General features: G+C 54.0%; 10 protein-coding genes across 10 annotated transcripts; 5 read left to right on the top strand and 5 right to left on the bottom strand.

Annotated features, from left to right (window-relative positions):
• Nucleotides 1-1,723: 1,723 nt before the first annotated feature.
• Nucleotides 1,724-3,307, bottom strand: FIBRA_06348 (uncharacterized protein; the record flags this gene model as incomplete). Its single annotated transcript, XM_012328079.1, has 7 exons — nt 1,724-1,847; nt 1,905-2,235; nt 2,287-2,388; nt 2,440-2,492; nt 2,549-2,817; nt 2,871-3,035; nt 3,092-3,307. 7 exons carry the CDS (start codon nt 3,305-3,307, stop codon nt 1,724-1,726), a joined length of 1,260 nt encoding a protein of 419 aa, XP_012183469.1.
• Nucleotides 3,308-3,898: 591 nt separating this feature from the next.
• FIBRA_06347 (uncharacterized protein) lies at nt 3,899-5,306 on the top strand (the record flags this gene model as incomplete). The annotated part of the gene is made up of 5 exons (XM_012328078.1): nt 3,899-4,438; nt 4,499-4,640; nt 4,696-4,788; nt 4,849-5,002; nt 5,057-5,306. The coding sequence occupies 5 exons, from the start codon at nt 3,899-3,901 to the stop codon at nt 5,304-5,306; spliced, it is 1,179 nt and encodes a 392-aa protein (XP_012183468.1).
• Nucleotides 5,307-5,476: 170 nt separating this feature from the next.
• On the top strand, nt 5,477-8,250 carry FIBRA_06346 (uncharacterized protein; the record flags this gene model as incomplete). Its single annotated transcript, XM_012328077.1, has 12 exons — nt 5,477-5,794; nt 5,858-5,911; nt 6,128-6,243; nt 6,296-6,437; nt 6,491-6,736; nt 6,789-6,917; nt 6,973-7,287; nt 7,343-7,577; nt 7,640-7,780; nt 7,835-7,940; nt 7,996-8,134; nt 8,188-8,250. 12 exons carry the CDS (start codon nt 5,477-5,479, stop codon nt 8,248-8,250), a joined length of 2,004 nt encoding a protein of 667 aa, XP_012183467.1.
• Nucleotides 8,251-12,069: 3,819 nt separating this feature from the next.
• On the bottom strand, nt 12,070-13,497 carry FIBRA_06345 (uncharacterized protein; the record flags this gene model as incomplete). Its single annotated transcript, XM_012328076.1, has 4 exons — nt 12,070-12,209; nt 12,262-12,292; nt 12,353-12,562; nt 12,631-13,497. The coding sequence occupies 4 exons, from the start codon at nt 13,495-13,497 to the stop codon at nt 12,070-12,072; spliced, it is 1,248 nt and encodes a 415-aa protein (XP_012183466.1).
• Nucleotides 13,498-14,017: 520 nt separating this feature from the next.
• Nucleotides 14,018-14,494, bottom strand: FIBRA_06344 (uncharacterized protein; the record flags this gene model as incomplete). The annotated part of the gene is made up of 4 exons (XM_012328075.1): nt 14,018-14,134; nt 14,185-14,294; nt 14,348-14,405; nt 14,468-14,494. 4 exons carry the CDS (start codon nt 14,492-14,494, stop codon nt 14,018-14,020), a joined length of 312 nt encoding a protein of 103 aa, XP_012183465.1.
• A 345-nt stretch (nt 14,495-14,839) lies between these two features.
• On the top strand, nt 14,840-15,479 carry FIBRA_06343 (uncharacterized protein; the record flags this gene model as incomplete). Its single annotated transcript, XM_012328074.1, has 5 exons — nt 14,840-14,879; nt 14,940-14,995; nt 15,046-15,195; nt 15,252-15,386; nt 15,444-15,479. 5 exons carry the CDS (start codon nt 14,840-14,842, stop codon nt 15,477-15,479), a joined length of 417 nt encoding a protein of 138 aa, XP_012183464.1.
• Nucleotides 15,480-15,823: 344 nt separating this feature from the next.
• Nucleotides 15,824-17,168, bottom strand: FIBRA_06342 (uncharacterized protein; the record flags this gene model as incomplete). The annotated part of the gene is made up of 8 exons (XM_012328073.1): nt 15,824-16,024; nt 16,100-16,200; nt 16,267-16,343; nt 16,420-16,485; nt 16,550-16,708; nt 16,765-16,913; nt 16,971-17,041; nt 17,099-17,168. The coding sequence occupies 8 exons, from the start codon at nt 17,166-17,168 to the stop codon at nt 15,824-15,826; spliced, it is 894 nt and encodes a 297-aa protein (XP_012183463.1).
• Nucleotides 17,169-17,409: 241 nt separating this feature from the next.
• FIBRA_06341 (uncharacterized protein) lies at nt 17,410-19,095 on the top strand (the record flags this gene model as incomplete). The annotated part of the gene is made up of 7 exons (XM_012328072.1): nt 17,410-17,426; nt 17,487-17,716; nt 17,811-18,030; nt 18,083-18,311; nt 18,367-18,522; nt 18,592-18,798; nt 18,853-19,095. 7 exons carry the CDS (start codon nt 17,410-17,412, stop codon nt 19,093-19,095), a joined length of 1,302 nt encoding a protein of 433 aa, XP_012183462.1.
• Nucleotides 19,096-21,261: 2,166 nt separating this feature from the next.
• Nucleotides 21,262-22,372, top strand: FIBRA_06340 (uncharacterized protein; the record flags this gene model as incomplete). The annotated part of the gene is made up of 4 exons (XM_012328071.1): nt 21,262-21,351; nt 21,408-21,692; nt 21,747-22,079; nt 22,136-22,372. The coding sequence occupies 4 exons, from the start codon at nt 21,262-21,264 to the stop codon at nt 22,370-22,372; spliced, it is 945 nt and encodes a 314-aa protein (XP_012183461.1).
• Nucleotides 22,373-22,418: 46 nt separating this feature from the next.
• Nucleotides 22,419-23,404, bottom strand: FIBRA_06339 (uncharacterized protein; the record flags this gene model as incomplete). Its single annotated transcript, XM_012328070.1, has 3 exons — nt 22,419-22,736; nt 22,801-23,339; nt 23,389-23,404. 3 exons carry the CDS (start codon nt 23,402-23,404, stop codon nt 22,419-22,421), a joined length of 873 nt encoding a protein of 290 aa, XP_012183460.1.
• Nucleotides 23,405-23,439: the final 35 nt, after the last annotated feature.

Raw genomic sequence — 23,439 nt, 5'->3', positions numbered from 1 at the left:
CAGTGTCTATCCCCATTGATCCACGTCCTCTCTAGACTTCTCTCTCAGGTATTGATTGGGTTCAAGACGGCGATGCGCCACTGGATACGTATGGGAACTTGGGAGTGTATGGAAGCCCTGCTGGCTGCTATCTCGTCGACTTTCTGTTCTGGCCCCTAACCACGGGTGAACTGCGGTAGAGCCAGACCCCCAACGCTAGCTGGATGGATACAAACAAAATCATTGACGCGCCGGTGCTGTATTCTTGCAGACCGACCCTTTCCAACAGAACTCGACTGATAGAGAAGGCCGATAGGGACCAGGGTCGCTGCGCTGGTGTTCTCTTCGCCTCATGAGCGCAGAAACGTAGCAGGGTCTCAGGAGGGGCGCAGGGGCGCATGTGCGGCGATTGTGCTGTCCCATTCGATGCTGGTACCAATCCATTCACTCAACTCCCTTCCGCCCTGATAAGATCCTTCCCTAGGCTTGTCGCCCCTCCCCAGTCGTCCGTTTGTCCTCTGGCCCGACTCGTCCGGCAAAACCCACGTCGCCGCCAGTGCAACTGCCCCCGGGCCTGTGCAGTTCTCGGGCGCAAACTCTACTTGGTTTCGTGATGCGGCCTGTCCCCCGAGCTGATCTCGCCGATATCTGGCCTGGACCGGACGCCGTCGCCCGGATGACAGCCTGGGTGTCGCCCCCCACGCTGCACACGAGTGCTGTACAGTAAGCCGCTCAGACCGGGCCCAAATTGCGCACGGCGCTGCCTCGCACCTGGACGCCAGGACTCCTGTGCGAGGACGGTTGCCACCCCCTCGGCGAGACCGCTGGCCCCAGATGCGAGCAGTGCTCCGATGGTGCGTTGACACGCCTTTGATGAATGCAGATATGGACTGCGTTGGACTGTGCCTTTTGTCGCCGCGAGGGCGGGTGCGGCCTGCTGCTGCGCGCGGCCCTCCCCGCACGGGTGCGCCGCCCTGCGCGTTCTGCGCGCAGAGCGGCGACGCACCCAGCAGCGGAGCAGACCACCCAGTGCGGGCGCCCGTCGCGCAGACCGGGACGGTGCGGCGGAGGGGGCGTGTGAGGTGTTTCCCGCCGGCCAGGTCGCGAAATGGGCCGAGGAGCCACCCCATGACCTGCCGCGCAGGCCCCGGATATACACAAGAGCACGCCCCGTGCCTGGCACGACGGCCTGCGCGAGCGCAAAGAAGAGTCGCGGATGCCTCTTCTGTCCTCGCATGCTGTTGGAGAGGATACAGAGGAGGCGTCCGTGTGAGCGTATGAGCTGCCGGGGGCGATCGCACCAACACTATCGCGCCCCGTGCCTTGCTTCTCCGTGCCCGGTGATTTCATCATGCGCACATGCTGAATGGGGTGTGTTCGTGTGGGTTGCCAGTGGACGTCCATGCCCGGAAGGGTGCAGCATGTATAGGTGTCGTCGCACACAGTACCACGCACTCGGTCTGCACTGGGTCCCGCCCCCTCCATAATGATGCTGTTCGGTGCTTCGAGAGCACACCAAGGCTCTCGCTTACTTGCGCCAGATTGAACATGCTCTGTTCACAAATGCCATTGCAAATGCCCAGCGTGCTCACTCAGACAATCTTCGCGGTTCTCACACCAACAATCGCATCAAGGCATCCCAACTCCGCCAGGTCGTGTCCTAAGTATAGTGCGGCATTGAGGGGTGATAGTCATTATGCATGCTCTATTGAATCGGCTGATCGCCGCACGATACAGCTTATTGCTACCGCGGTGAAGGTGAAGCTTTCAGGGTCATGCGCCTGAACGACTCCCAGGCTTGAGGTCCATATGCATGGTACCACAAACCAAATGCTGCCCCGCCAAGATGGGCATAGTGGTCAAACATTCTGTTGGAGCCAGTCCATGAGTTGAGAAACACAGTCAAAGCACCCTGCTCAACTCACTTCCACCCACGTAAGATGCCAACAATGTCAAGGGCCACCATGCCGGCCATGCCATACTGTATACTTATTGGTGGGGTGGGCGGAAAAATCAGTGAAATTTGCGTTTCGGGAAATGCCATGGCGGTCATGGTGAATGCAGCGTAGACGGCACCCGAGGCACCAAGAGACGGCCTGATGACTGAGGCTACAGTTTCTAGACTAGCTGCAGCGGCCGCTGAGGTTGCAAACGGTGATGCGGTTAGAGGCTTTGACGACATCAGCCGAGAGACAAGCCTTGGGTAAGTGAGCCGGGTAGCGGCGACGTGTGAGACTACGGAGGAAAACATGCCAGCTGACAACACAGTGATCAGAAGACGTTGAGCACGGTCGAATACGAGCTCACCAGAAATGAAAAATGCCAGGAAGTGCCAGTTAGCGGTAGATTCCGGTAAACGTGCAGAGTCGCTCTGCTGTGCTTGACCGAGATAATGGTGGGCATATGCACCTGACAGAGGTGATCAGCGGCACCAACTTCTATAACTGAAAGGCGCCTCACCGAAGCCTGACAAGGCTAGAGTGTTGAACAACAAGTGCATGAAGCTGCTGTGACTAATGCACCCGAGGGGCATCAGAGCAATATCCTTATTCGCAAGTGGGCAGCTTACCTGAAGGTGCTAGTTATCATAGTATATGATAGACCCGACAGCGGATGGTGTGTGAAGTTCCTCATCATGATTGGATGTAGACGTGGAAGCTGCCAGGCGAGCCATACGAGCCCATTCACCGCCCCAATCATATAGCATACCCGCGTGCCTTCACGTTGCTTCAAAAAGTAGTCGGCAGTCTGGGTATAACTGTAGGAGACCATCGCTTTTATGTCTTCGGGCAGACCCGAAATTGCTTGTTGGAGTCTGTCCAAACCCTTTTGCCATTTCTGTGTATTGGCGTGAATGTAGCAGGACATTGTGCGGAATCCAATAGCCATACCATGCGGAGCTCAAGGAATCTCGCCCTCCGGATTTCGTCATTACCTGGTGCTCTTACGGCCCAGATTGCCCGCGACTGCCCAAGCCTCTCGATCCAATAACGAGTATTTGAGTTTGTTTGTTCAGCAGCAACGCCATATATCAGAGCTGACCCGAAGATGAAGAACTAGACGGGCTACTGATAGGATGAATGTCTCGCACGTAGGATAGGAAAGCACTCACGAGAACTTGTCTCCCGGCTCCCGGACGTCTGACTCGCTCGACGAAAGAGATGGGATCGCTTGGAGGAGAAGGCTCGGGGTGGGCTTCAGGCGACGGCCGCGAGCTATGCACGTCACCCAAGGAGCGTATTCGTGGAAAAGGATGCTTCGAAGTAGATGAGAATGAACGGCAAAACCCACGGTGGACCGTCTTGCCCAGGCGCAATGTCCAGAGCATGGTGAGACTACTGGCAAATCAGCAATGCGGCTGCTACAAGGCTAATCTAGGTTTCGACGCGCGCAACGTCCCTCCGACGCAGAGTAGTGTGTGTGCTTTCAAGCGACCTCTAGATTGAGAATGAGAAGTAGTACCGGTGTGTTTAATCCAGACTCCCAGTAATCGGATGGGAGAAGTTCCAAGGTGGTATCTTGAAGTCTAAATTTTACAGGCTCATGTAAGGCGGAAATCGACAGAGTCGAGAAGGGCGACGCGAATGTTTTCGGCAAACACGTTCGTGCCGCGATGTTGGTAATGAAGCGCAATTGGGGTCTACTGTTGGATAATAGAAGACTTTTGTTCACTTGTTCAGATGCTGCTCTCCGGTGCGTCTTCCGAATTCAGAGCAGTTGCGACAGATATGCGTCGAAGTCAATGGGATGAGAACATCGCAAGTTCGCCGGAGAAGACTCCGACCAGAATGCACGTGATCGTAGCGTATTGCGAGTTCGCCGTTGCAAGATCTTCCCCAGCGCGCTCGCTCGCTCTCATCGCGCCAAAAATTATCCGAATTGGCAGCAGGCGGTTTATTCTGTTAGCGCAGCCGCTACAATGTTTTACTATCTCTCTTTTCTCCGTCCGCCGCCCTTGCAGGCTGCTCCGTTTGGCACGATCCCAGTTACACCTCAGGTCGCGAACGATTTACGCACCGAACTGTACGGCGATTCTCAGGAGATCTTCTATGCTTGGTCTTACCCGCCCCGCGCGAATGGCGCATCCAATGCTTTCCCGGAGATTACCAAGCCTCAGAAACTGACCATTTGGCGGCAGGGGAGTGCTTACAAGGAGATTCCCGTCCCACTCCCTTCTGGGATTCGAGAGGGACAGCTATGCCGCCTCGTCCTCACCGCACATCCACAGGGCTTTCCACACGTTATAAATCTGGAGTCGTTGAAGCTCGGAGAACGCCCATTGCCCGTTATGTCTATGCCAATACTCTTTAGTGCTCGCAGCCTGCATCCGAAAGGTAAAACTGGAGCCCCGACCGCCGGAAAGCAGGAGCAGGTCGAGCGGATCTACAGAATACCGACAGGTCCTCAACAACAAGTTTTCATATCTGTCAAGGAACAGACGTCTTTTGACCTGGATAAAGTACGTCGGTGGGCTCATAACCTGTGGCAGTATGGCCATAACGCTTCGAAGAAATTATAGAAAGTGTGGGATAGTGGTATTGGTCTAAGCTCGTGGATAGTGGGTTTGGCGCACGGAGATTCTGACGGCGACATCCCTCCTCTTTTGATTGAGTTAAGGGATGCCTTACTATCCCCCCAACCTCGCCGCATCGTGGAGTTAGGTGCGTGAGATGGTGGCACAACTTCAATATCAATCTGATAATGTATTACTTATAGGTGCTGGTACGGGCATTGTATCCATAGCGCTGGGGGCTCTCCGCTCCGCAACTCATCCTTCAGACGAAGGCTGCATTATCACTACTGACTTAGGTATCCTCATCATACTGTGCTATATCTACCGCATTCGCTGATCTACATCTCGACGCCCAGCGTCAGCCATGCCACTTCTCGAACATAATATCGCTACAAATAATGCGGTATATCCGTCATCATCCTCGCATCCCAACGCAGTGGTCCTGGACTGGGACGAAGAACAGCTACCGGACGAGGTCTTGGGTGTTGCCGGCGGGTTTCATGCAATAATGTACTTATATTCACCGGTTCTTCCACGGGGTGTATCACTGACCGGCTGATGCAGAATGGCTGATGTAACTTACAACACATCTTCGTTTCCACCACTCATCCGCACATTGTCGAAACTGATCAAACTGGGATCGACGTCTGAGTGGCGGAGGCCGCTCATTCTTCTAGGCTACAAAGAGCGAGATCCGGCAGAGCGTTCTCTGTGGGAGATGTCAAAAGATATTGGGGTGAATTTTGTGCAGGTCGGAGAAAGGCATGGTGCAGGAGGCGAAGTAGTCGAGGTGTGGATAGGAACAATGCAATGAATATTCAGGCCATGAATCTGATTAGATCGTCGCCCGAGTTCCGATTATGTAACGTGATCTACGCGAGGACTTGCCCTGGCCACTGACACTTGCGCCTGTGCTTCTCCTCACTACTTTCAACTCTCTGGCTGCTCTCCCTGGTGGCGAGTCAGACGCTTTCCCCGGCAATCATGGCAGCGAGCGAGGAGCGATACTCTCCATCCTCCTGGGACAATGCCTCCGACAATCAACACTCCCTACATCAGCGCAATGCGTACTCTGTAGTGTCGGGGGAGTCGGTTGCTACGAACGGCGGAATGCCTCTCTCGCCTACCAAGTCAGATTCGACACCCCGCTCAAGTGTGGAGTCTCCAGGAAGGTATTCAAGCTCGCAGATGCGTGAAGGTGTACATGCCGGGGCCTCAGAGGGGACGGGTACCATTGAGAGCGTTGCGCTCGTGGATCAAGGGTTCGACGAGAGTGTGTTGAGGGCGCTGTGTAAGCTCAATGTGAGTACTCGAATAATTTTGTTTAGTTGCTGGATTTCTGATCCTCAATTTGCCACTCTATAGTGTGGTATACCTTTACTCAACGACAGGATCAAGCAGAGTCTTGCATCATGTAAGGTAGGCATGTCACAGCTGCTGTTGTTTCTCGTCATCCGAACACGAGCTCCCATGCACCCCGAACTGCACTGTGCACGTATCGCCACATTGTTCATACACATCTCATGCCCCGAGGCTTAAGCTGTGCGAGCACTTTGCCGCAGTCAAAAGATCGTGATTTCAATAATACATGACTGAAGGTTAACCGTCCCTGTCTCTGTCTTACGGGTTCCATAGGAGGCTGTTACATTCTTTAAGAAACGCGCTATGCTGGAAGAAGAGTACGGACGAAATTTGCACAAATTGGCCAGAGCCACCAATGATGCGTATGCTACCAGTGACGGGAAAGCTGGGTAGAGCAAGTTCAGATCTGACTATAGAACATATGAACTCATCTCCCCCTAGGTCCTATGTTTCGGCATGGCATTCTGCTCTGAGAAACCATGAACAAATTGCACAGAACAAGATGCAATTTGCCGCGCGTCTGCACGAAATGTGCGAAGACCTCAATGTTCTGATTAAAGAGGTAGACAAAAACAGGAAGGTGGTGCGTAAGGTATCGGTTCTTTTTGAGAAATATCTGTATCGACGAGTCTTCAGTCTAAGGACATGTCCAACAAGTATGAGAAAAGTCTAAATGACTCCACGACATATAAGGAGAAGTGCAAAGCAAAGTTTGACGCAACTGCAGAAGAGCTCGAGCGTCTTCTGATGCAAAAAGAGGGTGAGCCGTACAGGGACACGCCTGTTCAAGGGCGATCTCCAGGCGGAGTCGGGGGCAAGAGGGCAATTGGAAAGGCTGTAGCCAAAGGTGGCATGCTGCTGAAGGGAAGAAATCCAGGAAACGTATGTCTAAATCAATTCATGTGGTCACAGGATGTGACCTTCTGCCGTGTAGCTTCAACGACAAGAAGAGGATGTTCGAGCTCGTATGTCCCGAGAATCAGATGCATTTCGAGATGCGGCACACAAAACCCAAGGGATTCGCCAAGAATACTACAACTTCCAGTACCCACGCCTCCTTCGAGTAATAGGTTTTCCCCAATACATGCGGCTTGCTACTGACAGCGTGAACGGAACAGGCATTGAAGGAGTGTGTTGACGAGATTGACCTTGGTCTGCAGTATCACCTCATTCGATACGGATTCCTGTGCGAAAGCACTGTTTTACAGGACGGTCTCACGCTGACACCGTTGGACGAAACCGGTAGTTCTCCCGCCTTCTTTTACTTTACGATGCCGACTGACGAGTGGATCGAAGCCCCGCCAGGATTGAAGGCAACTCTAGAAGCAATTGACAATCGCACAGACTTCAACACTTACATGCAGAGTTACTCGTTCACTCACGAATATGCGAGCAACCGCGGACCTAGTCGAGATGATAGGGATGACGATATAGTAAGCTTCTGAGTATAGCAGTCTCACTCTCATCTTATGTCTTTCGCTTCTTCAGCTCCCACCGATTCCTCCCCCGCGTGTGTATAACGCGGCACAGATAACTGACAGAGGCCGGCCGACGTTCGGTGTCGACCTTGCCGAACAGATGGCAAGGGACGATGTAGATGTCCCGCCTATTGTGGTCAAGTGCTGTGAGGCGCTAGAGAAGTATGGACTGGAGTCTCAGGGTTTATACCGCGTCGGCGGCCCGCAAAGTAAGATCAATAAGCTAAAGGAAATGCTTGATAGAGGTGCTTAACTCCACAGCTTGGCTTGACATGTTCCCTTCTGATACTCTTTTTGGTTCTCGTAGATCTTGAATCAGTGAACTTGGACTTGGAGGAATGGTCTACTGACACCAGCAATGTCACGAGTGTCCTGAAGATGTGGTTCCGAGAGCTACCCGATCCATTGTTTACGACGAACTTGCATCGTGCCTTCATAGACGCCGCATGTAAATTACACTTTGCACACTGTTCGATGTCCTCCGTTACTGACTCCCGTATAGATATCGAAAACGAGCGATTGCGACATATACGGTTACACGAACGTATCAACGAACTGCCGGACCCCAATTATGCGACGCTGAAATATTTCATGGGCCATCTCCACAAGTAAGTCGGAGGTTAGGAATTGCCCCGGGCTCGTACTCATGAATATGACTGTCAGGGTTACCCAATATGAAGCGGTGAACTCGATGGGATATTATAATTTAAGTGTTGTATTCGGCCCAACCCTCTTCGGTCCAGCTCCGCATAATCCAAACGATCAGACGAATGGTATTGCCGACGCTAACGCGCAGAACAAGGTGACATTTTCAGTCAGCAATTCATCCCCTCTACTGACTCCGCGAACCTTCAGGCGGTTGAGACGATTTTAGAACACTATACAGACATCTTCGTCGACGAGAACGAGGAGGCTTAGAGACGTGTCCCGCCACACTGCCGCCTCGCGTGCCTTCCACCATTTCTATGTTTTTCTGTGTTGCACTTGGATTCATATTATACCCGCATCTGCACTGTATCCTCTCGCCTCACCCCTCAGATAGCTGTCATCGTAACCCCGTTAGCTATGGTACTGTCTTTCGCCACATCTTCCGCCGAGCTGTGCTCGTTGCCCTTCTCTTTCGGACGCTTGTATTATGGTCGCACTGTAGTTCTGATACCTATCTTATTAAATTAATTCTCTCGGGTCTCCAATGTAGTTTTAAATTCAGATCAGTTATGGACATTCGTGACAGTAGCACTCTCGTCCCGTAATCATCTAGATTCTCAGAGTTGACTCGGCGGCTAATACGTTCCTCCCTTGATGAGTTGTTCTCGATGCCACGCGTCCGAGTCCTGAGGTAGTGGATCTAGTCGGTTGATAATACCGCATTCTCCTGCAGACCTCACTTCACTCCATGCCCTCCCAAATATACTAGCAGCGAGTGATTACGGTGGCAGCGCATCCGGAGTTTTGACAGGTGTGCTGGCCAGTGGCGGCGCATGAGAACACGTTGCCACGCCTATCCATGCAATATCTCTTCAAGTCTATCTATGAAACGTACGCACCGTTGCATCCTTCTCAGCGGCCAGCCAGACCAAAGGCACCACTTCACGGTAGAATTGGTGCGGTACGGCTCGGCTGGAAGATTTTCATCAAAGCTCTGCGTAGACATGACGGTAATAATAACCGGGTGACATCGAATAAAGGTCAGTTCGTTCACTCTAGACGAGTCTCATGGAAGATTCCTCACTCGATGCCCATTAGCAGATGGGATGCCAGTCCCTCTTCAACTCTGCAAGGCTCTCGCCACGATAACCTTCATTGAGCCGCCAGCGTCGTCTAGCAGTATCCGAGTACCATAACTGCCATGAAATACAAGCCCAGAGGTCAAAGTTTTCGCTCGCGGGTATCCTCTCGCTGACAGCCCCCGCCGTGATGTAAATCGTGGTGGGGATCGCGGTACTGAAGTAAGCCTCTTCAAGCGTGTGAGTCATTTAATGCAATGTAAGTATTAAGGAGGGCAATGTACCGTGATGTTGCAGGGCGTTCGTACACTCAGACAGTCGAAATATGCAATCACATCCCGCCGCCTCTCCAGGAATCTGTACGCACAGAAGGAATATCTGCCCGATTAATTGACTTTATCGGTATGCCTCCATCACTACATACAAGTTGTGCTCGGCTGAGGGCAGCGAGATCTTTCGCTCATGCACGATGTGGACCAATTGGAATTCAAGTTGGCGACAAAATTCTGGAATCAAATCGCTGCGAAGATGAGCGCCCCGCGAAACGGCTTCAATTGGATGTTTGTGCCGAAGGAAACGACACAAAAATATAGGAGTTCAGATGCTTTGCAGGAGCTGTCTAGAAGCCCGTCTCTGTTCGCACCCGAGTATCAAACGTTTCTGGGCGTGGATTGGACGTTGATCGACTTTTGTGTGGTCAATGAGACGACGGGACGGACAAGTGTTGGGCATTACCTGCCATTCGAGTATTACGAACCCGAGCGACTCGTACTGCCAGTGGTGAGTGTTTGATCTCTTGTAATAGTGGCCACTGAGCGGCAAGGGTCTCTGACAATTCGTAAAATTTGAATATCTACATCTTGCCGTTATGGACGGGGATTAGAAGGGCGCAATCATTACTTCATGATTGACAAAAATTTTATGAACGGGGATCTGAAAGATGTTTAGTTTTTGGTTCATACTAAACAAATATTCTAGGGAATATAACCCCTTGATGAGTATTTCAGCGAAACCGTGATGACGGAGACCAACCGTCACGCGGCCCACCTGCCCGTCCAACTCCGTACTTGCAGGAGTAATTGTAACCCAAGTACCGCAAAAATAATCGTAGGCCTCTCTGCTACGTCTGTCGATGCGCTGGATGTCCCTGGAGTCCTTTTCCATCGCAGCATGATAATGGCCGCATAATTCAGATAGGGACGTCTGCAACGGTGGATTCTGAGGTATAGGCTCGAATTCTGTCATTCTGTCATTTTGTGAACTGACACAATGCTCTTGAAGGTTTTCATGACCCGTGCACCTTTCGGCGGTCTCTCTAGTAGACGGCCAAGAATCCCACCGCTCTGTGGTACGTACACCAAGCGCACCAAGCAGAAGAAACTGTCAGCCTGGCGGGACGAAGTCGAAAATTTGTCATCACGGACGTCCGACCATTTCTGAGGTAGTAGCCTCCAGCAGCTCATACAGTGACATCCCAGCACTCGCTGGTATTGTCTCATACAACGGCGGATATACCCCAGTCCCCAATACGCTGCCAGCACAACAGCCACCTGAAGCACCCGGCCAGGATGCGACCCTGGGGCTCTTGAACTCTGATAAGTCTTCGGAGGAGATCCGCGCCATGCTCCTGGCTCCTTCTGCCCACGCAACAGGCACCCTGGCGGATCGCACTGCGGATGTGGCAGGGGCGAACCAGCGTCCGGCGTCGACCTGCTGGAACAAATGACACGGGACCAAGCGTGCATCCCTCCCATTGTTATCGACTGTTGTGAGGCGATCGAGAATTGTGGGCTGTATTCCCAGCGCATATACCGTATAAGCGCGCGAATGTTCGAGCGGAGGTATTGGAGGAGCTGCTAGATAGAGGTGAGCGTTTCTTGTGCCTCGGTTCTGTGGACCGGGCGTTGAATCTGCCTTGCGTTGTACAGATCTCGGCTCGGTGAATTACCTTTGATGATTCAGCGTAGCAGCTGTCATGCTCGAAAGGCGGATGAGAGAGCTGCTTGGACTGGCAATGATAAGGGTTTCTGGATGACGATGCTACGTCGTGAAATGCAGCGGCCGCGATTTTTTGTTCCACTTGAAGGAATCGAGCTCAAACGTCTGCGGCACATGTCAACACGAACGCGTCCGAAATTAACAGCCGGACGCGCCGCTCGAGGTGAATCTCATGGGATATCAGGTGAGTGAGTGCCGTCATTCTGGGTACTTGTGTGCTCAGAGCAGAGATCCGACAGAATTCAACATGTTGGCAAGAATACGATGCCGACTCCGAGTCTGGCTGCCGTTTTTGCGGGGCCACTTGTGGCATTGCGAGCCTTCTGTGCGCAACAGAGCCCGAACACGGAGACGATTCCCCCTGACTGGGACAAGTTTGGCCTGAAGATCAAGCGAGAGAGCCCGATCGTTGTGAAAGTATGTTTTGCTCGTAGACTGGAGCACAGGTTGGGCCATGCAGACCGCTTTGGACTATGATGCAGATGTACGCGGGTAGCCAGACGAAATACAAACTATGCAGCGCAGGGCAAGACAGTCTTTTCATTGCCTATGATATTCTTATACGCGGTGTCCAATATGATATATTTTCTCCGTATGAAGGTCACCATGCCCGCCTGCTCCCACCTCGCCTACGTCACTGGGTTGCAGCTGCGTTCTCATGGTTATTTCGCTGCGCTGGTTCCTGCTGCGCGTACGAACCAGATCAAACTGTACAAGACGAACCATACTTTATCGAGCATTCACTTCCGGGGGCATTTACCCCACACACATGCCGGGCTCATTCACACCACCGACAAAGCGGCAAATGCGCGGGTGCGTCCGACCGAGGCTCGAGCACGTCACAAGTGGCCGGTATGAGCCCGCCGAGGGCGTCCGTCAGATCCAGGCCATCCATCCGGTCTATAAGGCGATAAGCCGTCCGTTGCAAGTACACTATGGGAGGTATGCTAAGCATTTTTCCGCTCGGGGCGTTAGCCCACGGGGCAGGGGTAGTCAGTAGTAGTAGTATCCATCACGACGCACGCTGCCAGGCTCGAGCCGCGGCCAGCGCATGCTCCGCCGTCCGCCTGCCTGCCCGCAGCGCGTGCCGCCGTCCAGTCCCCTCGGCACGCCAAGTGCCTCTACCAAGCCAGGCCCCCTGAGGGGAGAAGTCTGTGGAGACCAAACGTGAGCGTGGACACGCCGCGGGAGAGACCGCGCGCACCGGGTTCTGCCACCGCGTCCGCCGCAGGTGGCTACCCGTCGGGGGTCTGGCCGGCCTAGTGCCGCGAGTAGCGCGGCGCGGACTGACTCACCCAGATGCGCTCCGGGGTGAGCCGCCACTCGGTCTTGGACGGGAAGACGACGGAGCGCAGGGATGGGCAGCTGCGCCCCCACGTCGTGCATAGCGCCGTCTCCTCGAGCGAACTGCCCGAGCCAGAGTTGGAGACGGGCGAGGCAGACAGGTCGAGCTGGTAGAGAGCAGGGAAGGCGCCGATGACGGGAGTGAGGCCTGCGAGGATGCTCTAGAGATGGCAGGGCAGTGAGCGGAGTGTGCGGGCGGCTCGAAATTTGGAGCACGAATTGGACTCACGATTCCGGTAAAGGAGTGATGCAGGGTGTGCCGCAGGGCAAGCTTGAATTTGAGGGTCTCTATGCTGGTTAGGTGGTGCGAGACGTCACGCAGCACGTTTGGGGTGAGCGGGACGGCGCTGATGTCGAGCCAGCACATCTTGACGCTGCCCTGAGCGATCCTGGAGAGCTCCATGTCGGTGATGTGCTCCTGACCGACGAGGGAGAGACAGCGCACGGGGCGGCCGGGGATGAGGGATGCGGCAGCGAAGGGGGTCCCGCGAAAGGCAGAGAGGACGGGGAGGTGATGTGGGGCGAGATGGAGCGGACCGTAGTGATCGACGAGGCGCATGTGGACAATGGAGGGGGTCATGGCAAGAAAGGGCTCGACGGTGGACTCTGCAGGGTAGTACTTTGCAGGCAGGCTGCCGCGGCCGAGACCACAGATGGCGAAGAAACGAAGGCCGGGAAAACGACAGCCATTGAGAACGTCCTGGACGCCGATGGGGGTGCCTATGAGGCCGAGGGCGAGGTCGAGGTCTTCGAGCTGGACGAGGGTGCGGAGGGCCTGGTTGAGGAGGTCGAGGACGGGGTCGACGAAGGGGAGGTACTGGTCGTGGAGGCCGGGGTCTGTCTGCCATCGGACGTTGAGGGACCTGACGAGGAGGGCGAGGTGGGGGTGGGCGAGGAGGGACTGGCAGCAGCGCTGGGTCCTTGCGGGGACGGGAGAAGAGACGGGAAGCAGCTCAAGAATCGAGATGTTGGAGTACAGGATCCGCTCGGCAATCGCTTGGAATCTGGAGGATGCACGGATCACGAGGGTGAGCACGTCGGGCTGGAGGTGCTCGAAGACGGCGAAGAGGGTCTCGTTCGGGAGGGCGGCGGTCATGGGGGAGGGAGGAGGACTACGCCGGGGACGAGGAGGGGGCACGGGCGGACCGAGGGCTCATAAGGAGGCGAGCCGAGATTCCACGAGCAGGACGGGCAGCAGCAGGAGGCAGCGCGATCAAGGCGATAGTCCAGACGGTATTTATCACTCTGGAGACGGATAAATCACGGAGAATGCGCGCTCCCTTCCCAGCTCGCCTCGCTGTCCCCAACGGCAGCGCGGACAGAGATCGCTCGGAAGTCCCTGCGCAGGGCCAGGCAGCTCCGAGTCCTCGACGACCCCCCTCCGACGGCCATGGCCATGCACCCAGCGGCCTCGCCGGGCAGGGACAGGCTCAGCACCCGGCAGTGGTGGAATGCACGGACAAGAACCCTCGCGGTGAACTACACATCGCATGCCGCTAGACGCAACCCAGCTGCCGGAAGATGCAAACACACTTCTCGTCGCACACAGAACAGAAGACGAAACAAGTCCTGTTGTACACTAGATAAAAATACACCGAACAATACCCGGCACCCTCCTACGCCCCAAACCCATACAACGTGCGCCCCGATCGCTTCAGCGCGTACACAACATCCAGCGCAGTCACCGTCTTCCGCTTTGCGTGCTCCGTGTATGTCACAGAGTCCCGAATCACCTAGACCTGGCTCAGCTTCGCAAACTCAGCGGCACAACACGCGCACTCACGTTCTCCAGGAAAATCTTGAGCACTCCTCGCGTCTCCTCGTAAATAAGCCCCGAGATACGCTTGACACCACCTCGCCGCGCAAGACGACGAATGGCAGGCTTCGTGATACCTGAAGAAGCATCGTCTGAGACACGAACCAGCCAAGGCGCCAATACTACACACCTTGGATGTTATCGCGGAGAATCTTCCGGTGACGCTTAGCACCACCCTTTCCGAGACCCTACCCAAAAGAAAGCATCGAATGAGCGCTCCGTTTGCCCTAGCCTTGCGAACAGAACCCACCTTGCCACCCTTTCCACGGCCAGACATGTTGCAGGAAAATTGATAAGTTTAAAAGGTGCAAAAGAGACGTAGAGCGGCGATAGCGCGGAAGATAGAGGCGGCGGGGACGAGGGAACAGTTGGGCACCGCTTTCCGCGCCCGTCGCCTTATATACCCTGCGTGGGCGGCACGCCGCACGTGGCCAAACTCTATTTTGTTGAATGCGTGTCAACGCGTCGGTGGCACGTGTTTGGACGCGTTGTGGACGCGTCGCGCCTCCATAAAGGCGCGCATACCCTCAGCTACCGATCAATCTACCTCCCGCCTCTCGACCCGCCCGCTCAGCACTTTCCGGACTCCGCCAACTTTCCGCATCACTCTATATCATAAACAATGGCCCGCACCAAGCAAACCGCCCGTAAATCTACTGGTGGTGAGCATCAAATAACCCGACTCTTCAGACTCCGAATGTAGACTCACCGCTTCGCTCCAGGTAAGGCACCTCGTAAGCAACTTGCGGCAAAGTCTGCACGCAAGACAGCAACAGCAGTAAGTCTCCTGCAGTCATTAGCAGTCAACATCCTCAACTATGTCTTCAGACCGCGACTGGTGGTGTGAAGAAGCCCCATCGCTTCCGTCCCGGTACCGTCGCCCTGCGTGAAATCCGGCGGTACCAGAAGTCGACCGAGCTGCTCATCCGCAAGCTTCCTTTCCAACGTCTTGTCCGTGAGATCGCGCAAGACTTCAAGGTGCGCAGTTCCACGCGCCTCAATGTCCTCGCAGTGACTGACGCAGCGATACACAGACTGACCTCCGTTTCCAATCATCCGCCGTCATGGCCCTCCAGGAGGCGTCGGAGGCGTATCTCGTCTCGCTGTTTGAAGACACCAACCTGGCCGCGATCCACGCGAAGCGCGTCACGATCCAGCCAAAAGACTTGGTGAGTTTGAATTTGCGGCCTTCTCCCTCGGCGCAAGTTGACTAATGCGGAGCGCAGGCCCTGGCGCGCCGTCTGCGAGGAGAGCGAACGTAAACATGTGTATTGCTATCTGTACCTTATAGTATCTGTAGTATTTATTGTTTCTTATTCATTTTTGGCTGTCAGCGAACACATGTTCCGTGCGCGCGCATGGAGGGAGCTCGAACCACCATACAGTTACGGTGCAATCGCTAACGCTGCACTCGGACTTGGGTGTGGGGCCTGGGACGCATGGGAAACGAAGTTAATTGAAGTGAGAATTAGATGTAGCAGAGAACACAGAACACTGAGTGGGTAAATAGATGAGGGTATGAGGTCCGGACGAGTGACCAGAGCCGTAATCCAAGAGGGATAGATCCCCGAGATCCATGGTGGGTGGCCGATAGCAATGCACGGTGTTAGGCGAGGTCGTCAGCTTCCCCACCATACCGCTTTGGCAGCTGTGTAGCATCAATAAGGGGCAGAAGTGCCGCGCCGATAGTCTTTGGGCCACTGCCCACCATGCTAAATTTCTCCAGTGTCTTGGCAGACAAGAAAGGCTTGAAGAGCCAGAAGACCCAGGCCATTAAGCCAGGCACATTGACGAAGAACTTGCTGGACTGCCATGGGAGAGTCGGTCAGTGAGCGCGAGAGTCCGGCAGCCTGCCGGGGGCCACTCAGGCACAGAGACGCACCAGGAACTCGGGGTAGTAGTTCTGGAAGAGAGCACTGGCCTGGGACGCGGCCGCCTTTTGGTTTGCATCTCTCCCCGCCATCATGGAGACGCCGTCGTAGTCTAGACGCAGTCGCGCAAATCAGCGGCGGAGGGCGAAAGTACAAGGCACGCGGACATCCCACGCACCGTGGATCTGGACCATCTGGTCGACCGTCTCAAAGTCAAGCAGCTCGATGCACTGTTCCATAAAGGCGACACGCCAACTACAGCGGCAATGGCGCCGCGGGAACATGACGTGAGTATCGCAGGTCCTGGCAAGTGCGAGCCCGGCGGACGTACCGGAGGAACCGCTCGACGTCGCCGAACACAGCGTTTAGATTCTTATTGGCCCCGTAGAGATTGTATCTGTACAGAGTGGAGGGATCAGGTCAATGTCACGCCGCTGCGTCAGCGAAGGGCGAGGGCGCACACTACCGGCCTGTTATGCGTGTCGTGGCCAGAGATGCGGCCGAGCCCGCCGAAGATCCCATCCGGAAACTCCTCCGCGCAGGCCTGCTCGACCTTGAACTCTTCTCGCCAGCGAAGTGTGTCGAGCAGCATCTTCTGCGCGTCGGCGACGTTGAGGTTCCTGGGGTGTCACGGGCGTAAGCTGCGTGCATGTCCGAGATCGCTCCCACCACGCACCGCGCGCGCAGAAACTTGACGAGGACAACGCTCACACGTGCGTCGCTCGCGTTCTCCGGGTCAATCTTCACGCCCCAGAGCGTGATGGGGCCCGCTTTGGCCGTCTCTCGCGCGGGATATGCCTCGTTGAATATGGCGGAAAGGCGTCCCTAGCGCCCTCGTTCAGCCGTGAGCGCATCCAGACAGAAATAACTACGGATACCCACCCGGAGTTCCCTCACCGCCTTCCACTCTTCGTCGGTGAACTGCCGTGTCAAGGCATTCTGCGGATCGCCCTCTGCATTGTGGATCATACGGTGAGAGCGCACCAGGCCCAGAGCTCTCTGCAGCTCACCTTCTTTGGAGAGATTGGGGGCTGCGGCCTCAGGCTCTGGAAGTACAGCGGTCGCGGTCGACTCAGTCATGGTGGTTGAGAAGAGAGCTGCATTAGGCATTCACAAGGAGGGCGCCGCGGGTGTCAATTATCTGATAAGATACGGTGTGAAATTGATCGCTGCCCGCTCGGCTCGGCACGCGGGTTGGGCCAAATTGATCTGTACTGTATCGGTTCAGTTCGGATAGCAATGCAACTTATCTGGTCCTAAAATGGCAATTTGTGCTCTCTCTCGCTCGTTCACATAGACCCACTGGTTCGGGTCCCTCAGCATGAGTTTCAAGAAGAGGTGCGTTGTTAGTATGCTACTTGCACAGCCAAAATAAACAATAGAGCGTGCTGTTCCTAGCAAGCTCGACCTTCTCATCCGTGTCCGATATTCAAACCCTCTCCCGGCACCACCATGTCCTCCCAAATTGCTCGACACGCCCACCGACCCCATGCGCTATGCACGACCAGAATTTCTGGACGACATTGCCGCAGACACACCCTTGCCCATGATTGTCGACGGAGACCTCGGCATGCCATTGGACTTATCGCGATGGGAGTGTTTGTGGGGGGAGAACGGTGACGACTCTGGTACGTGTATCTCTTGGGGGACCTGGAGGTTCGTGGCGGGTTCTTGCTCGCCCTCACCCAGCACACCGAATCTCACCGTGCTTACGACCTGTAGAACTCAACCCGGATCCTGACAATCCGCCGGTGCTCGATCCGAAAGACGAATTATTACTCGCAGACCCTTCCACGTCTACTCCATTCAGCAGTAATGGATTCAGCACGTCAGGGCTGACACCATCGTCCTCACAGACAATGATGCCCAACGTACCGTGGCTACGGAAAACAGAGTACCTCAGCCGCGAGGGAGTTACCCGAGCCTCGCTCTCACAAGAGGCGTACGTCCTATTTGGGCTCTATATGTATCTTCCTCACTTTTTATCGCAACAGTAAACACAACATGGATGCTGCTATTGACATCTCACGGTCGGCGCAGATACGCGATATCGAAGCGTCGTTCGCCGTGACAGAGAACTTCGATTTGAAGACATTAAGACATCCCAATAAGCCCAATGTCACAGCTGTGGAGTCATACGAGATCTTCCCCGACGCGGAGATCTGGGCAAACGCGTACGATCTGTTCAGATTCTCAGAGCGGCCTGGGGAGCGGCCACCAGATGTGTGTGAATTTCTTTTACCCTGCTTCGAGTTGCTCACGCACTCGGATATCCCAGGTGGAAGATCCACGACTGGATTGCGCCATCTTGCGGCCCATGGAGTCGGACGGGGACCATTTCTTGGCGTACTACCTCACAAAAGAAGACGAACTCGCGGTCGAGTTCAAGAAAATGCGGCTGGCGCGGTCACCAGACGCGACGGAGGAAGAGGAGGTGCGTCATGTCGGTCAATCTCACACTCTCGTCGAATAACGCCATCCCTATCTTTCCACCGCTGTTTAGCCGACACCGTTCCATTTCGTCCGAGATTACGAGACTGTCAAAGTGGAGCAGGAAGTGCCGAACGAGTTCCTGCTCGTTATCGACGACGGAGATGAAGACCTCGCCGACGAGGGCGACGAAGATACAAAACACAGGAAGAGCAGGCCAAAGGGCGCGTATTATAAGAATATCGAGCGGAAGATGTTGCTCAAGAAGAAGCGTAATAATGTATGTGGCTTGCCCTGCTGCCGCTGTCCTTAACGGAGTCTCATCGCGAGCTAGGCATATGAGGCGTACTTGGACAAGTGGGACGTGATTAACATAACACATGCGCGGATGAGCCAGGAAGAAGAGACCGAGCGAGAGGAGGTGCTTGCGGAGGTCATGGACCCCATGTACCTTCTCTCGCGTGGCGACGCGGATGCTGAAGGGGAGGTGGACGATTCGATACCGCTTGACGCGAACGGTGCCTCAGGCGGCGGCGGTCTCACGGAGGATGCACTGGAGGTATTTGGCGAGGAGTAGGGCATAGCTTTGTATGCATATCTTGTAATTGGATGCTCATCACAGCCAACATTAACTCAGCTATCTTACATAGCTCAGGCGGAGTCCGATCGACTTGGGCTACAAAGGTGTATGGTCATTTATAGCTCTTGTGTGTTGGACCAAACGAGACGAGCCTCAAATATAATGCAGACGACGGGTCTGGGAAAAGACGGGGGGGAAGATGGTGAATGATTCAGCGTCACTGAAGGCAGCATCCTATCGATCAAGCGATCGAACGACAGGGTACTTGCGAGGCTCCTCTCCGAAATCGGATAATGATGTCGCAAGAGATTATGCACTAACACAGGGTTGGTCATACATATCTATACGTGAAAGACATGGAGAAAGGAGGCTGATGAGGCACAGCGACTTGTCAAGTATCAAAGATACCTGCCGTATCCCGCCTAACCCCTGTCTTTGTCTTCGGCGCAACTGGACATACTAGGCCGAGCATCACTGATGCGCTGCTGGTGACTCTATGAACTCGTCACTTTATCATCTCTAGAGTGTGGGCGTTATAGTCCAACCAAGTTCTTTGCGGAAGTCGGAAGTGAACAAACTCAGCATGAAAAGCTTGGGAATCTGCGTTGTAGATTTCACCTTAGGTAGTGTCGAAAGGCTCATGTTGCTTGCTGGGCTCGAGGTGCTCCTTAGCAGTATCACCTCCATAGTGCTCACGGACCGAATATTCAGTTTTGTCGTAGCGGATGAAGTGAAGCGCGCCATCCCATGCGGCTTAGTACGTCGGGTGCGGAATGGAGAATCCCCATGAGCCTGTAAAATATCCTGCATCGCAGACTTGCGTCGGAAGCTGCAGCTGATCCTCCTATATCCAGAAAGTGGATATCCGCGACGTCGTACAACTAGGAGTCGTATGTACATTCATTGACGTTGGGTGACGAATGCAACTTCCCCTCACCGACATGATCCACATCGGTTGAGTTGTAGTGAGGATCATCGCCGATGAGCGAAAACTGATCAATAAGTCATCATATGGGAGGTCTTTAAGACGCAATTCGAAGCTCTGAATATTTTCGAGACAACCTCTGGCCGTTAAAGGAGCGAAGCACAGATATCTGTATCTGTAAATTTATTCGATAGATTTGCCTACTGACTCAGAAAATTTCCGACTCACCCTGGAGAATGTTGTCCAGCGCTCGGCTGTGGTCAAGCGCAGTTTGAAATCACAGAGGGTGAGGGCGAATACGCTCACTCGGCATAATTCCAGTATATAATCGGTATGCATTTCCTCTGAGAATTCACTGGAGAATTCGCTCTGGCAATGCTGGATGCTAGAGAATTGCACCTAGGTATTATAGTAGAAGATTACGTGAGAGCCTTTTGTGAGAATTGGCGAAGATTACCTTGTCTGTAAATTCGCTGCGAGTAGGGTAGTCGCAACCCCAAATAACATATGAATCAAAGACTGTTCGCTCATTGCATAGGCTCTGAAGCATTTGATAAGGACTTCCTATGTCTTAAATTGGTATGCCACGGCCGTCTTCAGCCATGATTGTCATGCGCGCATATGCTGAGTTGTCACCTACTTCACAAATTACCGAGATTCGACATACTACTCGTGTATGTGGTGCATACATACTAGGGTTTCATATTCTGACTAGCGTTGAAATACATTAGTTTAATTTGCAATAGTCGTGAGGAAAATGTTAGAAACAAACCGGTCCACCGAGACTTAGACCCTAAGATTCGAGCGCACATATGGAGTGTCGACTCGGAACTACAAGTCTACAGCTTCTTGCAGACGCGGCAGCTTAGCGCCGATACTAGTGAGATCTGAGATTGCTGGCGCCAAAGGCAGATTTGTTTAACTGTGACCGTGGTGACAACTTTACCGACACAGTAAGTGTGTCTCTTTGAGTTCCATATTGCATTGAACTATTGGCACTTAGACATAACCTGATCCAGATTCCTCACACCAAGAGGTGCTGTGGAATCAGGGCAGAATACGCTACTTGGTAGAATGCCCGACTCGCTACGCAATTCCCAGTATCATGAGTCAGCGCCAGGATTGAGAATGTCGACCTATATCCCGGTATCGGACTGGTTACTTTGTCTATAAAGTGAGCTTCGAGTGAACGAGATGAGCTGCAACAACCCCTCAGGCAACCAGACTCACGCATCATCATGGCCTCTCTACCTCTTGTCATCATCCTTGGAGCTACCGGGCGCACGGGGCAGTCCATTGCTGATGCACTTCTGGACAGCGGCAAGTTTGTATGTGCCACTCGAAAATACTAGTACAAGCTGGCTGATGGTCTTGTTTCTTGCAGAGAGTTGGCGCTATTACCCGGCCTGGATCAATATCCAAGCCCGAGGTGGAGGCGCTGCGCGCGAAAGGTGTAGAGATTCGTGCAACGGACCCCAGCTCCGACAGTCTCGAGAAGTTGAAGGAGGCTTTGTCTGGCGCAGAAGTCCTCATCAGCGCCGTTTCTGCCACCGCAATCGACGGTCAGAAGACGATCATCGCAGCTGCAAAGGAAGTAGGCGTAAAGCGTGTTGTTCCTTGCGACTTCGGGACTCCCGGCAGGCGCGGCGTGCGTGCCCTCCACGACGCGGTAAGTAATACTAATTTCCAATGAATCAGTCGCAACTGATACGTTTGTGGTCAGAAATTGGACATCCGCGAGTATGTCCAGAAGCTGGGCATTGGATACACGTTCATCGATATCGGCTGGTGGATGCAGCTCACTGTGACGGGTACCACTGCTCACCCGTCGCTGCTCGGTCCGTGGTCAGAACAGGTATTCGATAGTGGGCGCAAGAAACAGCTTCTCACGAATGTCGACCACGTCGGGCCGTTTGTAGCGAGGATCGTTGCTGATCCCCGTACGCTGAATCACTATGTGATCGTCTGGGAGGAAGAAATGACCTTTACGGAGGCGAAGGATATTTCGGAGAGATATTCTGGCGAGTGCGAAGCATTGAGAGCCAAGCGCAAATTAGTGCGTCTCACTTCTATATGCATTTTGCGTATGTGGTGCTTACGATATGATACCAGGTATCCCGTGAGGAGCTTCTTAAGCTCGCAGAGGATGGAAAGACGCAGTACGCGAAAACGCATGACGATGCATCACATGCTACCTGGGCGTATGCAGAGTACATGCTCAGCTTGCACTTCATTGGTGAGAACACGCTCGAGAATGCCAAAGCTTTGGGGGCATTAGATGCGAGAGAACTTTATCCGGACGCTCAATTTACCTCGTTTGAGGACTTTTCGAAGAAGTTCTATGCGTAGCGTCCATCTGTTCTATTAGGGTAGATACGAGAAGTACGAATTTGCGTTACACGACCATCTTCACCTTCAGCTTGTCCCCATCGACAATCTCTTGCTTCTTCGCTAACAGCTCCTCCACGTCCCACTGAGAGCTAACGTAGCGTCCGGCTAGCCACTCCCGCCGTTCGCGTACAAGCCAGACAAGCGTATGTGCAGGCAGTTCGAGTGTGTCGGTGACACCGAACCCACCCGTCTTGACTTCGGGAACTTGATCGGCCATGTCGGTTTCGATCACACCGGGGTGGACGTAGTGCGCTACAATGCCCTTCTCGCCGTACTCTGTCATCAGCAGCTCTGTGAATCGCAGAAGTGCGAGTTTGGATGTCTTATAAATAGCCGCCGCCGTCAGTGTCGCGTTCACCATACCCAAAACTCCAAGTATAACGCACCAGGTAAGCAAAGAGATTTGGGATCTTCACAAGCCCTGCAATACTGCCAATATTTACGATTGTCTTGTCTGCACTCTCCAGCAGAAGCGGCAAGAACGCACGCGTCACTGCATACGCGCCTAGCACATTCACCGACCAAGCCTTCCACGCCTCTTGTGGATCCGAGTCCCCAATAAGGCCGTATGCGCCGAGGTAGCCCGCGTTATTCACGAGAATGTCCAACCGCCCAAATGTCTTCTTCACTTTGGCGGCGGCATCGTCCACCTGCGCCAGGTTGCTCGCGTCCAGGGTGACGGTGATCACCTTGAGCGACTGCCCAGGCCGTTGAGAGGCTTCAGCAGCGACCTTCACGGCAGACATGTCGGAGCGAGCGGCGAGGACAAGGCCGGAGACACCAGCCTGGGCAAATGCGATAGCTATCGACTTTCCGATGCCTTTCGATGCACCGGTGACCAAAACAACTTTTCCCTTCAGGTCAGCATTGGCAGGGGAAATAGCTGGATATGTGTCGTGGCGTTCCGTTTGGACAAAACCTGCGCCTGTGGAATAATCAGTTTTCTAGCCAGAGACAACTTCAGGAGGACGTACCTAACTCTGCGGACATTTCGAGATGAGGTGGTAGAAAAGCGGAGTGGAATG

The sequence above is a fragment of the Fibroporia radiculosa genome, assembly GCF_000313525.1.
Source record: "Fibroporia radiculosa TFFH 294 genomic supercontigs, scaffold6696, whole genome shotgun sequence".
In the NCBI taxonomy this organism is placed as follows: Eukaryota; Fungi; Basidiomycota; class Agaricomycetes; order Polyporales; family Fibroporiaceae; genus Fibroporia; species Fibroporia radiculosa.
This window is presented reverse-complemented; position numbering and strand designations above follow the sequence as displayed.